Source organism: Phasianus colchicus, chromosome 2 (assembly GCF_987193195.1).
Source record: "Phasianus colchicus chromosome 2, bPhaCol1.hap1.1, whole genome shotgun sequence".
NCBI classification, from domain to species: domain Eukaryota; kingdom Metazoa; phylum Chordata; class Aves; order Galliformes; family Phasianidae; genus Phasianus; species Phasianus colchicus.
In genome coordinates, this window is record NC_143437.1 from 35,097,094 (window position 1) to 35,115,170 (window position 18,077).

The 18,077-nt window shown below is 35.1% G+C and overlaps 1 protein-coding gene across 14 annotated transcripts in view; it reads left to right on the plus strand.

The window, feature by feature from the left end:
• Positions 1-18,077, plus strand: part of CEP170 (centrosomal protein 170) — an 88,071-nt gene that overhangs the window by 52,079 nt on the left and 17,915 nt on the right. For 10 of the 14 annotated variants that reach the window (XM_090135351.1, XM_090135346.1, XM_090135350.1 and 7 more), the window contains 4 exons: positions 2,036-2,185; positions 8,002-8,128; positions 12,082-13,878; positions 17,666-17,716. In XM_090135351.1, coding sequence (XP_089991477.1) covers positions 2,036-2,185; positions 8,002-8,128; positions 12,082-13,878; positions 17,666-17,716 — 2,125 coding nt within the window. The remainder of the gene's footprint in view (positions 1-2,035; positions 2,186-8,001; positions 8,129-12,081; positions 13,879-17,665; positions 17,717-18,077) is intronic. The other 4 variants (XM_090135344.1, XM_090135345.1, XM_090135349.1 and 1 more) reach the window with 2 other exon arrangements.

The window sequence follows — 18,077 nt, forward strand, 5'->3', positions numbered from 1 at the left end:
GAAATTTAGGGCTGGATCACTCTTCCCAAGAAGAGCTTTGAGGTGGCATAGCAATGCAGCTTTGGTGCAGGTGCTTGTGCATGCAGGTGTCACTAGAAGTTAAATGTATGTGAAAATTATTAATTTATTGCAGATGCTGTCTATTGCTTTCTACATAATAGTAATAAATAGATAATAAATAATAGCAACGTTGCTAAATATTTGCTCTTTGGGCCTTTGATATCCCTGCTATATTTGCAGAGGGAACATTCAAAGTAGTATTAAGAAGAAAATTGGTTTCTTGGATCTTATTTGTAGTAAGTATTGCCTTACACAAAAAGAAAAGATCAAATTTGCTTTTGAAGCAATTTCAGTAATGGAAGGAGAATAACAAAACTTACTTAAAGCACCAAAACTGGAAGAAATAATGCTGAAAGAAAGAAGGCTTAAGTGAGTACAAGTAAAGTACAAATAAAGAGTACAAATGTGAGTACAAATAAAGAAATTTGACATAATAAGTGTGCCACCAGCTAGTAGTAAGAAATGTACAGGCTGCAACTTAATTGTGTAGTTCTCATTCCTCTAGCTGTGGAACTGTGTGTTCACATTTTCCTTCAGATACCTGAAAAAAATTGCTTTTATTTAAAAGAAAGTGTAAACTCTGGACAATAGAAGTATAGTAAACAAGGAGGATGTGGCTGCAGAGTAATGATATGTTCAAAGAAAGGAGACACCGAATAATAGCCAGATTGTTTCTACCTTTAAAAATTGCCTCGTTACAAGACAAAAGTAGATCATTAAAGGGGAATCCTATGTTCTGTTACACTTTTTCTAAGGAAATAAACTATTATAAAATTCTCCTAAGCAAGTCATGTAAAACAGTACCTGGACATGATTATATGTATTGCAAATCTAGGGAGCGTTAGCAGAAGGTGCTTTTCAAACGTTTAACAAACATTATGGTTTGTGGCCATCTAGTGGTGAATCTTTTTTTAGGTATACTGACATCATGCAGAATTTTGTTTAACTGAGCCTCTAGCTTTACTATCCAAACTGAATTATAAAAAAAAAAAGTAATTCCCTGTAGCTCTTTCTTTCTGTTTCGAACAAGTCATTTTTTACAAGAGGATAATTTCCATTTTCTTTCTTTTTCTTCATCTTCAAGATGAAACAATTTTTGATGTTGCAGTTCTTTTCTGGCAGCTAGCTTTAATGTAAATTTTTTAAATGGTAGATTTTCAAGATGCAAAATATTCTGTTAAGTGTCTTTGAAGAATACGTAAATTCTGAAAGCAGTGATTATTCCTTAATATCTTTGACTCACATGAAATTTGACAGACAGTATACTGCCTGTCCTGCTTAACTCCATTTCATGAAATTGCCTTGGTGAAAGTTAAAACATACCTAACTGTTTCTAGGATTTTTCTCTATGAGCAATGGTTTCAAATGTTGTGGGGAAATTATTTCTCTCGAACAGTAGAATTGCTGTAAGCATCAGTTCAGTATAGCAGAACCATGGCAAGGCACATATTGAACGAGATTATTCTGCATGGTTTGTGAGATCTGGTTAACTTCTGATGTCTACTAAATTCCCAAGAAATGAAAAACTGAGATTTTTGTTTATATTCAGTAATGCAACGAGAGTGTTAGTGGCAAATGTAACCGTTTAGATTTGTTTTCTCTAGCTCATGACAAAATTCTGAAAATGTGGTAGGTTTTAGTTATTGATTTTTTCATTGACTGGGAAATGGATTCTGCAATAATTTTGTCTTCACCATTTGTTTCTTTCATCGGTGTCATTTTTCATTTGTGACTATTCCAGCTAGCAGTTCCCTAAATTTTCAGTGTTGATGTACACTTCTGCTCTTTCTTTTTTTCCATTGCAGTAAACATTTCTTCTGTTCAATCTGCTGATTTCACCAGGATGTCAGATAAGCATAATACAACAAAAATACATGAACTCACTATCCAGCATGCCACCATCCATCCATTAACATCGAACATAATATCAGGATGGTATTGAGTTAATGTGTGTAATGGTTTGTTTCATTTTCAGGTATTTGGAGTGGATGACAGCCAGGATTATAATAGGCCTGTTATCAACGAGAACCAGAAAGATTTAGTAAAAGATTGGGCTATAAATTCTACTACAGTAGTGCTGGAAGAAAAAAGACCACTGAGTACAACTGGATTTCTTGACACAGAGGTAGAATTTAATTTTTGATGGTCTTCCTTTTTCTTCCAATAAGACAGAGCACTAATAGTTGACCAATAAGTATTAAACAGCAAACAAAGCTTTTCCTAGAAAATATTGGCTCAGATCTATAAGTTTATTTTTCTTTGTTCTTTATTGTATTACTGAAATTTCTGTGTCCCAGTTTCCCAAGTTAAATTGGGAAGGTATTAAAATTCAGAAGTATGTTACATGCATTCAGTGAGGGAGAGAAAGCCAGCTAGGAAAAAAATGGTGGATGAATAGAAAAAATGTTTCAATTATTCTTGGTTACAAAGCTGGAGGTTTTTGCATTCAAGGTTTCAGTTCTCAAGTGAGATGCTACTCATGAGAAGTCACATATGTTATTTGCCTGAGAGGCAGTATAATTTAATCAGTTGATGAAAGATAAGGTAAAGGAAAGTGTCTCTCCTTTTATATGACTCAGAATATGCACATGAGCTACATGTTAATTATATTGTGTGAAATCCTGGGATACTGATATATTGGTGGATGATAAACTGTAATCTGAAATGTGTCAGAACGGGCTCAAACTGGAACAGAATTGATCTGATAGTGAAACACACCACATTTATTCCACTGGATGTATCAAACTGTAAATAAGAAAACTTTCTGGAATATATCGAGAGCTTTAAGTATGAGTATCTGCCTGCCATGTCAATACACTTGTTTTGGTATCTTGACTTGTGCTTTCCATAGAAAAAGCATTCTTCGTAGTTTTTGCCTTTGAGGTACTGCACAATGCTGAGATGCTGGATATACAACTCTGTTTAGATTAGTTTCTTTGAGTAGTTTTTCTAGGGTTACTGCTTCAAGGAAGTTATAATCTTACCAGGGTGGTTGTGATCTATAGAAGAATTTGACAAAGTTTGCCTTTCACCATGCTTCTTTGAGTTATCTGTAAATTAAACTGGACTATCTTCTTTTTTATGCCTTTTTGCTCCTTTAAACCTAGTGAGTTTTCAAGAAATTAAAAGTATTGATTTGTTTCTATTTCTGTTGGGAGTTTTTGGTTTGTTTTTTTTTTGTTTTGCTTTTGTAAACAGCAGTAGGATATACGATTAATTTTATAACCATAATTGTGCTTTACACATTGCAGGGATTGATTTGAGAGGACTTCTGCAATCATAGGACAAATTTAAGAACTCTTGTGGCAATGACATACAAAAACTTGCTTTGAATTAGCTTGAAATTACAGAAATGGTCACTTTTTGTTTGCTGAATAAGTAAGCCTTCTTTATGTGTTGGAGGAGGAGTGGGCTTTGTGTTGTAGTCTTAATTTCTAGGATTATTATGAGATATCATAGGGGAAAAAATGAAAATTGTTTTGTATGTAAAGGAGACCAAACCATGTAGATGTAGCACAAATTAGTGTAGTAAGAGATGAGGACAAATGACAATTGGAGAAAAGCTTACCAGAGAAACGACAGAGTATGTCAGTAGATATATGGAAGAAAAAGAGAAGTTAATTCAGTAAAAGGGAGATGCCTTTTGTAGTGTCATAACAGGGAAACATCAGGAGCATAACTGTTAGTTCAGCTGGAGAAAGTCTTTTACCAAAACAGATTTTGTTATTTTTGGGAAAGGGAGAGGCAAATGTGTTTGATTCGCAAAGTACATGAACACCATATTCTCACCGTAGATGAGCTTTTCTGCTTATTCTTTTTGGAAAACTTCCTGCATTACTGAGCTGCAGATCATAAATGAATAAACCCTATTGAATGCCTTGACTAACCAGTCAGGTGACACTGGGGTAGCTCACTGTTCCAGGCTTGTTTCGTTTGCCCATCGTGGTTGTATCTATAGATATTTAGAAAAAACAGATTAAATCAGAAGATGTTTGACATTTTTTAAAAAAAAGAAAAGATTTCAATCTTGGAAGTTGGGAATGATGTCTTGGGAAATTAATAATGTTTTATAAAAGCGTTTAGGGGTTGAGAAATTGTTCTGAGCTTGGATATGTTAACTTTACAGGGCAGGTTATAAATAGCTTGCTTTGAAGAGCATAGAATTCTTATAAAGAAGGTCTCACTTCTGATGTGACAGGCTTTGATATTTTAAAGTGGTGTATGTCAGGAGACTAGATAAAATGCAGAGTGAATGTCTTAACACAATTGCATTGAGCCTGCATGCACTTGCCTTTTCAACGATTACAGATCAGACAGTAAAAATGCTGAATCCATTTATCTAAAATATTTAAATGTTTTTATTTTCTATATTATAAGCTGCCACTTGCCAACCCAGGTAAGTGAGTTTCAAGAACAAAAGTTAAATGATAGAGAACAAAGAATAATTTTTGCTGTTGATAGATGTTCTGATTATATGAGCACACTTAATAAAATACTGCAGTCTTTTGGGCTATGATACATTCACCCGGCTTCCATTGAATTTTCAGTGACCAGTTACTGTATTCTAACCACCATTCTTAAATTGTGGACATGATTTATCAACATTATTTTTGATGTGCTTGTTAAGGGCGTACTTTTTTTATTTTTCTATTTACAGTGTCATCAGTGCTGTTGGCTACGGTGTTCCTTGTTTTGAACACCCATTTCATGTCTTTGCTATTGAAAATAAATAAGTGCTGACATTGTGAACGCAAAATAACTTCATGTAAATATTTGCTGTATTGCTCCTTAAAGCTGGGGAAGAGCCGTGTCTATTCAGAGGCTTTTATGTCCTTTTGTTTGTCTATTCTAATTACACTAATTTCATTTCCTTCTGTAGAGAAACCATTGAGTATGAAGTTTGATATTGGCTTTTTGTTTGAAATTAGAAGCTGTGATTAAACATAGGATGACTACATTAGCAGTGTCCTGTGGCTGTGAAAAGGCAAGCACTGGGTGATGCATTAGCAGCAGAAATGGGAAATCTTGGCACCATGATGGGAGGTGGCAGTGAATCTCCAGAACACTGGCAAGAGATTTGTTACTGTTCTTGTTTAGGAAAGGAGAATTCAAAACTAGAGAAGGAGCCAAAGAGATTTACTCGCATTATTAAGGGAATAGAGATCTACATTACAAGAACAGATTGATATAATTCATTTACTTCAGATACGTGGATGTGATTGCTGGAGTTTGCTGTGTAAGCAGAGTTAATGTAACAGAAGGAAAAAAGAGCTATTTGAGATGCGTGTCAGTGTTGTTCCATGAAGAAATGTGAAAACATTGTCTATAAGTGAAGTATAGAAACTTGGGAGGGAAAAAAAATCAGTGCTCATAGAGGAGTGTGGTTCAGAAAAAGAGGGGGAGAGAGCGACTAAAAGACTTTCAAGATGCCTCTTAAATGTATGAAAAGATGGCATAGTCGGATATTTAGAACTTGAGGTAACTGGAATATGTATCTAAAAAAACTGATTTGGGGTTCTATTTACTGAAATTTTTTTGAACTTATTTATAATGCTCTGAAATGCCAAGTAATGGGGATGCTTCTAGGCATCATATGTATGTGCTATGTCTTTTTTCAGATACACAGATGGAAGCTCTGAATCTTCAGGCTGAATAATAAATCTTCATAAATCCATGGGTATTTTTCTTGTGGATGTATCGCTCAGATTTAGTTTGAATATGTAATAAGGGAAAGCAGATTCAACACAAAGTTATAATGCTGGGTCCTCTGATGTCAGCCTGGCTTTTCTGAACGGCTGGGAAATTCCTCTTGGTCTTCAAGGGAAGACTTAAAGGACTGCTTATTGAAAGCCTATAAGATGTGTGGATTATATGGAGAAAATTTGGATAACTGGATGTGGACTTTTAATGCTTTATGAACCTTTCACATCTGGACATGTTGGATTCTATTGCTGAGCTACGTTTTGCTTATAATAAAAAACCTTTTAGTGAAGGATTAAAATATCCATTTTTTTAACTACTGGTAAAAGGAATTTCATAGCTTTGTTGTCTATGCTTGTATATATAGAAAACTGACAAAATGACACGTGCATCCACTCCTATTTAAGAATTTTTAACAGTGTAATTACCATTAATTTGCAAAATCTTCATACTTTATTAGGAAGTGATTATTTATTGGAAATCATATCAATGGAATTGCTTAGGTGATACACAAACAATTAGGGATAAGTAGAACTACCATCATATCTGATTTAGGCTGTAATTAATTGCTTTGGTAGGACAGAGAAACAAAGCAAAAAAAAAAAAATGTATCAGCAGTAGGAAGGCTTTTTGTTGTCAGTGCTAAATGCTGCTTGTTTTTGCATGTTTTTTGTTAAATTATTCTTTCTGGCACTCTTCCTTACATCATGTTCAGAAATGCCCATAAATAACTGAAACATTGAATTGCATTACTTCAGTGTTGTTAGATTTGAATTTTGTAACATTGTGATTCTAAGAAATGAGAATGTGGACATTTCTATTGTAGTTCACAGAGGTGATTTGATGCATCTCTGGCATAACACATTCATAACAATCTGAAATAGATTCATGATGCTTCTGTTTGCATTAATTAAAGTCGGACATATGATTAAGAGGCATTCAGGAATATAAATTCAGATCTTCTTAATTAGCTAAGTAACTCTTAATTTAAGAGGTTCTTGTACATTAAATGACACCTTTTTAGCCTTCCATTTTTGCTGAATAAATTTCATAAAATCTATAATGTTAATTCCTGATCAAAGATTAGAATCCCAGGGTGCCCAATAAATTAAACAGAAATCTACATTTTTAATATTAGTGCCAAGCAGAGCTTCAGGTAACCTCTGAAATAGTTGCTTCACATTCTCTTAAGAAGCGAGGTGTGCGTATCTTCATGTCCTTCCCATCTCTTCTGTTGATTTTGAATTGCGATTTCTGATTTGACTTGCCTATGGTTATGTAACTCCCCTAGTGCTGCAGACAGTGACTTTTCTCATTTGCAGCAATTTGGTTTTTGAGTCCCATAGATTAGACTATCTAAACTAGAAAATGTTTCAAGCCTTCAATAGGGTTCTGCTGTGTATGCACACATACGTGTATCCATAGTTGTCTGCTGTCTTTGGAGGAGCATGAGAAACTCTAATATAGAGAGTAAAACAATAATCTTGTGTTATGTTTAGAAATCTGGTTTTGGAAAATAAGTGTTTATCATACTGTAAGAATATGGAGTAGGAAGGTGGTTTGAGTTTTATTTTTACTTTTATTCATTTAAAAACTTGTCAAAGTTTCAAAAGGCTTTCCTATTGGGAAAACAAGTCAATTTTCTTTTCAGGTCAGCTGAAAAAAAAAAAAAATCAGATAGCGATTGCACTGACTACCCTGTTAGCCAGTACAATGGTATAAAACAATCTTTCCTTCTTTTGTCATTTAGACTGGACAAATTATTTATCTTGCTCTTCTTTCCATCACAGATTTTTTGTTCTTTCAGTTCCTAATGCATTCTTTCCATAATGAACTAAATACAATGTATCTGGACAAGACATCTTTTAAACTGGTAAAATGTAACCCAAGTATCTTCCTGAAGCTTATTCTTAATACTTGCCCACAACCCTACCTGCAGTGTTTCTTCCCTGCTCTTCTGTTTCGAAGCAGGCATGTGTTCTCATATATTTTCTATAGATTCTGATTTTTAAAATTTCATAGCATGAAGAAATGGTGTTTATTCTATACTGACTTTGCAGCTGTATGTAGAGTTATGTTGCTGTTCTAGAAACGGTAAATCTAAAATATATTCAAGTAAACTCCTTTTTCAGTTTCCTCCAGATAGATAGTGTCTGACATTTCTATTCCAGGAAAACTTGGAATGAGAATATGATTTTATCAAACAGTTGTCATTTTTCTTTTACTGTTTTTCTTCCTTAGGAAGGTTCTACTGCCCCTGGAAGTAAACGTTGGGTATCACAGTGGGCTAGTTTGGCTGCCAATCACACGCGTCATGACCCAGATGATATCAGATTGGAGTCACCTGTTCCTGCTGCATTAGAGAACGGTAATAAAACAGTTCTTGTTGACATAATTTCTGATGAAAAAACCTCTGAAAGGGGGAGAAGAATGATCATGTACATAAATAAGCAACTTTCATACTGTTAAGACCTTATCTTCATTTGATGTTCTTACATATCTTTGAGAAGACACAATGTGAAAACTAGCTCTAGTGGTAGTGTTTTCTGACACGGCAGAAGAATGCCAAAATTAAACAATGATACTAAAGCAAACAAAGTGTAACATAAAAGAAACTTTCACTTGAATGCAGTTTGGGTTCATCTGCCTGCTATGTTTTTGGGATACTGGGGATTGAGTGTTAAACCGTCTGACCTGAAGTTTGTTATTCAGCTGTTCTTCAGCTGAAAAGTAGCATATTCCTGACACTGGAAACAAAGAAAACATACTTTATCTCCAGTGATGAACAACCGTCTGTCCTTAACTAAACTGTTCCCATCTGTGTTTTTAAGTAGTTTGTTCACTAAGGTCTACGCTCTTGGCTATGAAGGAGTTGCTTACCTTACCTATCCTCAGTTGTTTTCTTCCTCTCAGTTTCAACCTAGAGACGTTGATGCAACAAAACTTCTAATGTACTTCTAATGCTGATTTTTACATGCTGGGGTAGAAGTTACTATATCTAGCAAAGTAGTTCCATAGTTTTCTTCTGTAAATTATGAGTTAATATAGCTCTTTGTTGCCAAATTGATTTCACAAGATGTCATTTCCATGCTTTCCACATTCTGAATGCGATATGCTGTTTAGGAATTGAGAAGTAACTGTCAGCCTACTGCTAGTTATGTTTCTGTCCTGCAATTCCAGCATTTCCTCTTATTCCAGTTGACTTTGAAATTCACAACAAAGTTTAAAAGATTTTTTTAAATGGGGAAAAAATGTGTTTTTAAAGTAGAAATGCCTTTCTGTGTACGTCACTTCAGAAGACACACCACCACCTCCAGAACTTGTCCAATAACCTCTTGTTAGATATTGGTGAGTAAAATTAATTACTTGTCTGTCTAATAACTTTTTTTTCATGAAGTTACATTCTGAAGAGTAATTTGTGTTCTCTACTTTTTTTGTTATAGCTGCTGGTTTTCTTCAGATTCTCAAGATTCCATATGTCTATTACAAATTCAGAGCAAGCTACATCTTTGACCTTTAAGTTAGTCTCTCAGAAGAATGTGTTTTCAAAATGATAAAACTAAGTCATCACTGCTTTCAGAATGGAATCCTGTAATTCTCCCCTTGCTAAGTTTGGAAACTGGCCTCAGCACTCTGCCCAGCAGGCAGGCCTTCTGCAGAGCAAGCTTCAGCTTGCCTATTCCTCAGTTTCCTGGGCTTTTTGGATGTTGAGTTGTTTGGGAGGGGAAGGAGGGAGCAGAGCGAGGGGGACAATTTGGTTGGTTTGCTCCTCACTGTGCGCACTCCTCCTTGAGTCCTCAAACAAGTGTAAAAGCATAGCAGCAGAGATTTTCCAAAATAGTTATCAAGTTTGCATTACAAAAGTAGTAAATAATAACTTCTTTAAAAGGGAAAAAAAAGAACAAAACAATACCATATCCATATTTTACTATACAAATTACAAGTTTCTTGATACCAGACCTGGGTTATGTGAACTGAACCATTGTTTGAGTTGCTTGATCTTGAATCCCATAGTGATTTTTATTCTTTGAAATTCTTTGTCCTGGGACATCTTAATTTAGTTGTAACTTATGTATATTTTTCTTGTTGCAGATTTATTTTGCTGCCCTCAGATTTAAGATAACACTGATAAATGGAATTGCATGCTTTGTGTTTGTAGAGACATTAACCATACCATTTATTCTGTATTAGAAAAAAACTAGTTAGTGTCTTCACAATAGTTAGCTTTTCATTCTGTGTATTGCTCTAACACAAAGAATGGAAGACAAAGGAAATGAATTTTAATCCTTAAGTTGGATTAATATCTTTTAATATTTTATTTAAAATTTTAAAAAGTGAAACTGAAATATTACAACAAAACTAAGCAGATATTCTGTATTGTTTACTAACTGAAGCTCTATTCAGGCTTATATTCAGCAGATGATAATGTATGTGTGAGTATGTTTAATTAAATGGATTTTAATGAATTTAATCTATTGTAGTTTTTTTATTACTTTTTAAAGTAAATTGCATGGTTTTAAAATATAACAGGTGAGGCCATATATTAAAGTAAGCAATAAAAGAACTTCCAAGTTCAGAGCCTCATTGTATTGTTTTCAAAAAAATTTTGCCTTTGTGTAGTTTAAACGTCTGTGTCGATGCTTGAAAGAATTCTTAACAGTGACTACTGCTCTCTAGGAGCTTTTCCACCCGTCATAGAGTTTGAACTTTGAATATGTTGTTCTTTAGGATATCAAATATCTAAGGAGATAAAGGGGAAAAATTAAATAAGTTGATATATCGTGTATGCAGAATAATGGGAATTGAGTAAATTCTATACTACTTGGAAGCATCAGAGTGGTGTGTGTGTGTGTGTATATACACAAATATATATATATATATATATATATATATATATGTACTTAATAGCACATGATGTGATGAGACTGATCCTTTGGATGGTTAACTTGCAAGCTGGGGGATATGTTGTGGTTTTTGGATTCATTTAAATTCTATGTTTTAGGTGGAACACTAACCAGAATCTTTGAAGGGATGAATACTTCTTTTGCCAGTATGAGAACTTTGATTTAAGTGAACTAACAACTGTGTAATATGCCCCTATATTGCAGGAATTCTAAAATGCTTAAGATCCAAAAAGCTTTCAAGCACCTAACTTGTGATGAAAATTGTATTTAATATGTATGTCCATAGAAGAATTCAAAGTCTGCTTTGTTGGCTTAGATGCCTATCTTTTCTTCAGAAATGTTGGTAGTTAAATTTCCAGTGGTGTGTATATTGCCATCAACAATGCTGAGTCACTCTACTACTAAAGACTTTTAAATGTCTAGATATCTGAAAAAATGAATAAGAAAAGTGAGCTTGTAAAACAGGCTTCTCTCTGACATACTTTGCAAATATCAGTTATGCTGATTTCTGTTGAACCTCCAATATATTTTTTTTAAATTTATAAAAGTGACAATTCCCAAGAAAAATAATCCAGAAATGTTTAGATTTCAGTGATATCTCCTGCTTTTCTAAATGAGTGTCCTAACACATGTGATACAAGAAAAATGTGCAAATTGTTTTGCCACCTCCTTCTAAGATGTGACACTGCAAAGCAAAAATAAAAATTAAGAATACAGAAGATAACTATTTGATTTAATGTAGTAGTTTTATACACACATCTGCACATGTACAGTGTAACTGATAATATTCAATTAAGGGATTAGAGAGTTCTTGCCGCGAGGGACACCTTATTCTCCTGGAACAACCAATGTATGTTTATATATATATTTTTTTCAACATAGACACCACCATTACCTCTGCGTTTTCACCAGTGATGAACAAGACCATGCATGTCATGCTCGTAAAAATCTTCACCAGCGGCGTTGAACTGCTGTCGCCTCTGCTTAAATGCACACGCACCACCTCACTGTGCTCACATCCACTGTTTGGTCTCCAGAAGTGTTCAGCAAGCATCAGTAATGTCAGTGGGTGCCATTTTTCTGCATGGAGGAGTTCAGTTCCACACTTCGGCTTCATCACTTCCATGTCAGATGCCTTTTTGTCAGACTGCCCCTTTGTTGCTATTTGTCAGACAACAAAATATAATGTGATATTGGCAGAAGGGTTCGCCATCTACTGCCACACCACCATCTGCCTCTGATGTTGTGGGCCAACATAATAAAGCAGGACGCATTACTTTCAGAGCTGCCCTCAGGTGTTCCAGTGGCATTTCACAGTTTTATGTTGTTTGATTAGTATTGTGCTGTCTTAATTTAATGTTCGTGTTTAGCTTGCTACTGAATTATTTCTTAGCTATGCTTTCTTCTTCATTTTTAGACACAGATATCAGTGAATCTGGTATTTCCATCAGAAGCACTGGTTCAGCTACTTCTGTGACCAGCCAAGGTGAGCGGAAGAGAAGGACGCTTCCACAACTTCCCAAGGAGGATAAAATGAGTGAAAGCTCCAGAACAAAAACTGCATCTCATCAGAGATCAGAAATAGGTGAAAAGCAGGACACTGAACTTCAAGAGAAAGAAACTCCAGCTCGTGCCTCAGATTCTGACAGCAGAAGTATAGCTAAGTCAAGCAGAACAGTGAATGGTCTTTCACCCAAAGCAACAGGAGAAAAGGTTTTCTCTTTCCCTGGTTCTTCCAGTAAAGAGAGAGCTGAAACTGGCAGAGAAACTTCCGTGGTGAAACAAGCTCTAGCGAAAATTCAACAAGAACGAAAGGAGCAAGGACACTGGACACCCACAAAATCTGCTACAACCTTCGTTGAGAAAGATAAGGAGGAGATTGCTGTGTCACGCAAAACTTTGGATAATCAGGACAAAACTCCTGGACATGATAAAGCAGCAATGAAGTTAGCACAGAGTGAGGGAAAAAGAAGAAGGAATGAGGAAAGTATTAAAGGACAAAGTCCCAAAGCATCAGGAGAAAAAAAGGAATCCTCAAAACCGTTAGTGAGGCAAGGCAGCTTTACTATAGATAAGCCTAGCACAAATATACCCATAGAGCTTATTCCTCACATTAATAAGCAAAGTGGATCTGCTGCCCCCTTAGCATCTGCGAACAGAATACGTGACAGAAGTGATTCAATGGACACTGATTCCAGTCTAGATACAACACTCATTTTAAAAGACACTGAAGCTGTAATGGCTTTCCTTGAAGCTAAACTGCGTGAAGAAAATAAAACTGATGAAGGTCCTGAAACTCCTAGTTACAACAGAGATAATTCCATATCACCAGAATCAGATGTAGATACAGCCAGCACAATCAGTCTTGTTACTGGTGACAGTGAAAGGAAATCCACACAGAAACGAAAGAGCTTTACAACTTTATATAAAGATAGATGTTCCTCTGGTTCCCCTTCTAAGGATGTTGTAAAATCCTCTGCAACAAGTGCCAGAGAAAAGATGGAAAAGAAAACTAAAAGTCGATCTTCAGATGGTGGATCTAGAGCTGATGCTCGCAAGTCTGTGCAATCCAGTGGAAGAATGAGACAACCATCAGTAGACTTGACAGATGATGACCAAACATCTAGTGTACCTCATTCTGCCATTTCCGATATTTTATCATCTGACCAGGAAACCTACTCTGGCAAATCACATGGAAGAGTTCCTTTTGCCTCAGCAGATGAACTTTTGCATTCTAAAATGGAAGGAAAGTCAGCTAAATCAAAAAGCTCTCCTGTCATACTTGGACAATCTAGTAAATCTACCACTCTTCCAAGACCTCGTCCTACAAGGACTTCTCTCCTGCGCAGAGCACGGCTTGGTGAAGCCTCAGACAGCGAGCTTGCTGATGCCGATAAAGCTTCAGTCGCTTCTGAAGTGTCCACTACAAGTTCTACATCAAAACCTCCATCGGGGAGGAGGAGTATTTCCAGAATAGACTTACTTGCTCAACCCCGCAGAACTCGACTTGGCTCTTTGTCAGCACGTAGTGATTCTGAAGCGACAATAACCAGAAGCACTGCTTCATCTCGTACTCCAGAAGCTATTATCAGAAGTGCAAGGTTGACATTAGCAGGAGAAAGTAAAGTTTCTGCTAGAACTCGAGCCAATAGCATTTCTCGACTTTCAGATTCAAAATCCAAATCTTTGGCTTCAGCTCATAATTCTCCTTCAGGTACGTCTGATTATTTGAACTATTTTTCTACAATACTATATATATATATAATTTTTTAATATGTGGATAATTTATTTACTTATTTTTAAGGTACTGTTCTGACCAAACAATTCATTGAGTTGTAGTTGACTTGATCTTTTTCTTTCAAGTAGGAAGCTTCCTTGGTGATGCTTGTGGACATTTCTCACTTAAAGTTGCAAAGACAAGAAATTTTAATCTTTTAACTTGGATGGAGATATGCATGTGTGTGTATATGTATATAAAATTATGTTTGTCTAACTGGAAGTCAATATCAAAGAATTACACTGAGGTGTTCAAGTATGGCAGCACTGATTTGCATGACAGTGGAATCTCTAAGCTCAAGCCATAGTAGTGAATATTTAGATGGTCAGCAACATTTTTACTACATAAAATATACAACATTAGTTTGTGAAGTATTATTTGCCAGCCTGGCATACAGTAAGAGTTCCCTAAGGGAACACCCTCAGAAGTTTTAGGATATTCTTATTCATAATTTAAGACCAGCTTCTAAAACCATAAAAGTGAGATTTGTTTAGTATGGATAATAACTAAGAGTAAGAAAGGAAAAAATCAAACACAAATGCTACCTGACTAAGCACACTAAAGTTAAGCAATTCATATTACGTTTGCCTTGCCTTAGAGTAGTTTCTATTCTCTTATCTAAGTCATGACAATTTCTGATTTCGTCATGATTTCCAAATCATGTTTCTTTTGTATGGTAGCTTGTTCACTGTAATTTATCTAACATGTGGATGAAAAAAATCCATAGAGTTATTAATTTTAACCTGCTATTCAGTTAGAAGCTAACACAGTGCCTTAAATACAAGCAGAGTGAAAGCTAGATTTTTTTCCAACAGAAATATTAAATCAATCAAAGTTAAAATGTGATTCTAAATGTTATCTACCATATGAAATGAATATTTGTAATTGGTGACTTCTTGCTTTTTGAGTTGCCTATATTGACTGTATTTCAAGCCAATGCGCGATCTAAGAAAAACATAAATCACAATAGCTTGCTTAATTCCAGTGCTGAGGTATTTCCAGAGATTATATTTTTACTGCACCACCTCCTATTACAATACATTTATTTATTTATTTATTTAGGTATATTTCCTGCTACCCTTCTATTGCTTGTGTATCATGAATGTACCATTAGAATTCTTAGCAGTTTCTCCTACACAGCTGCATTTTTGTTGTCGTTTATTAGCTGAATAGAAGTTTTAGAAGAGATAAAAATAAAGTAGAAAACAAAAAGGTGATTCTGTTATACTATGATCTCTACAAAGATACAAAAAAAAATTTAAATCTCTGATAAAAACACAATATTTCCTTCTAGGATGTCATTGGAAAAGTAACGTACTTTCACTTTTAATCAGTTTTGACTGGACTCATGCAGCTTGAAAGCTGGCAGCATTAGTTCAAAGAGTGTCCATTAATCCTGCTTGTACTTTTAATAACCAACACTAATTCTCATCCTGCTACCACTGATTTTTTAAAAGGCAAACCACAGATATTACTTGTTGCTTTGCTTCCTCCCTTCCCCCCGCAAAACTGTGTATGGATGTTGAGGCTTGTGTACATTTATGTCTCTATGCTTTCTAAACTTCCCCCAGATTGCGGCATTGAAGTGATTTGTTACCTCTGTTCAGTGGAGTCCTTTCAGCTTTCACTTCCTAGTCTATTAGTCTGTCCTGGCTGTCTGTCCTTAATGTTCATTTCAGTTACCTGCATTGCACAGCTAACTCTGCCTTGTATAAAATGTACTGCTTTCCAGAGGGAAAAGATGTCATCTTCTCATGGGCTACCTGACTTATGTAATAAGCTAGCTATTAAAAACCACTACTGTTTTGAAAAATTTGCAGTAGAACTAGCTTATGCCATTAAAACTAAATTATCAATGTACATACCTAAATCAGGAGTAGCATGTAGGCCATTTAGAATTTACTTTAGGTATATTGGAATTGCTGTAAAACTGGTGTAGAATTTACTGCTGCAGGCCACTTACACACACCACTACTCAGTGCATCTCTATTTTCACTGGCATTTTTAAAATGATGGTAACATCTCAAGTTATTAATAATGCTATCATTTTCCCCATTTTACACATATTTAAAATGTTTGATTTGAATGTATTATTTGCATGCAATATATAAAATGTAAAGCAGCAGCATATTTTAGATCCAAAGAATATAATTTTGTTTCTGGAAATGTCAAGGATTCACTTAAATATTTTGTTGTGCTCTTAAAAATTACTAATGAAATGCCTGGAGTATGTCAAAGTGTTTGAATGTATTTGCCTTCAGGCAGATTTAATTCAAGCATAATTATTGTTTATTTTCTTGTCTACCTGAACCTAGAAAGACTGGAAAATGAATTCTCATTTCCAGGAAGTTAGTTGGTTTTTTGTTGTTGTACTTATTTTTACCAGTGCATTAGTTGTGATTGAAGTGTTAAAATTGTTCCATGGGCCTTCTCATCAGAGCAGTTAACATTACAGCATTGTAGATCATGAAAATATTGGCATTGGAATCATGCTGCTTAGATTCAGTCTATGAAAGAGAAAATTACTTTCACGTATTGCAAATCTCTTTGAATGTTCAGACATACATTCCCACAAAAGTGGGGAGAAAAGGACTGCATTTATTGGACTTTTTTAACTACCGTCTACTTATGTGGATTGATTGCAACATAACAGCATTAAAATTGCCAGAGCTGTGCCATTGTTTCCAGAAACTTTTGAAAGCCTTTGTGCAGATAAGTATTGCTTGTTTTTAAATGAAAGGACAAGCAGATAAATGGAATGTCTTGGATGAGAGTTATCAGTATTGAAGTATTTGCCAGGGTGTTCCCATGGCAGGAGGCATGATAACTGAGAGCACTGGGAAAAACCAAACCAAATTAGTCATTCTGTGTATAGCACAAGCAATCAAGGATTTAATCAAGGCACTAAATAATCAAAAAATAGGGTGATCAATAAAAACAGAGAGGACAGAATTGTGGAGGAAAATTGCAGATGGTGTTATGAGAAGAGCCACGTGTTGCAGAGAAAAAGCTGTGAGGACAGACTTAGTGCAAGAGTGCCAAGTGCAACTGTAAAATTCTGCATTATTTTAAAGCAGAGAGACCTTGGTGAGTGACTAGTGTTGGCAGCACTGCCAACTTGCTGACCTCGCTGTCATTGCAAATAATTAGCAGACAAGTTCACCAAAGCTGCTGAGGTATCCCTGTAAGAAAAAGCAAAAAGGTTCAAGGATAGAAAACAACCTTTATCTGACCTCTAGCATTTTTGCAGTAAGGATTTTTGAAACAGGCAATCTCTGGGAAGGCAGTGCATCTGTGAGGATATTTTGTAAGGGATATGTTGAGTAAATCTGTTCCCAAATCTTAAAAGCAAGATCATGGTGTCATTTGCCAAATTAAGGTGTTCTCAACACACTGTGCTTTCACACAATAGCCACCAATAAGATTTGTCAACTGTTAAGTATACAGTAACATTTTTCCCACATTAAAACGATCATAATAATGAATTTTCAAAATTGGTTTTGTGGTACTATGTAGACAGTTGCTATTGATGTTATTTCAATTGCATAGTATCTTTGAATGTTTAATGTATAATTTAAGAATTTTTTCTAAAAAGTGTGAGTCAATGCTGTGTGGAAAAAGAGGAATTAATACTGATCTCATCAATAGATTTTATTTAAGCAAATGATTCTTATTTGAATGTTTTAATGCAAATTAACATGATAAAACACTATTTTGTACACAGAGAAACCCAAGCTTCTCCCAGACCCAGATCCTGATGTTGAAACTTACAGTGGTAGAGTACTAGAAATCAAATGTTTCTGATATTTCACTTCTCATTCAGTCTTTAGTTTTTAAATATGACTACATATGCTCATTGTACAGTGCTGAGTTACTGGATTACCTCACTTGAGAGAATTTATGATCAATTTTATATTTATTTTGACGCATTTCATTTGAACTTGGACAAAATACGTAAACAAAAATTAATAATGAAATGTGGGCCCAACTCATAAATCTCTTTGGACTTCAGTCACAAGTTGCTTGCATGCTATTGGTGGGGAAATGTGCTTTTTCTGCTTATGTTCTATTTCCCTAATCAAAACAAACTTGAAACCCCTAAAAGGAATGCAGTAAGTAGCTGGAAAGATCTTTTT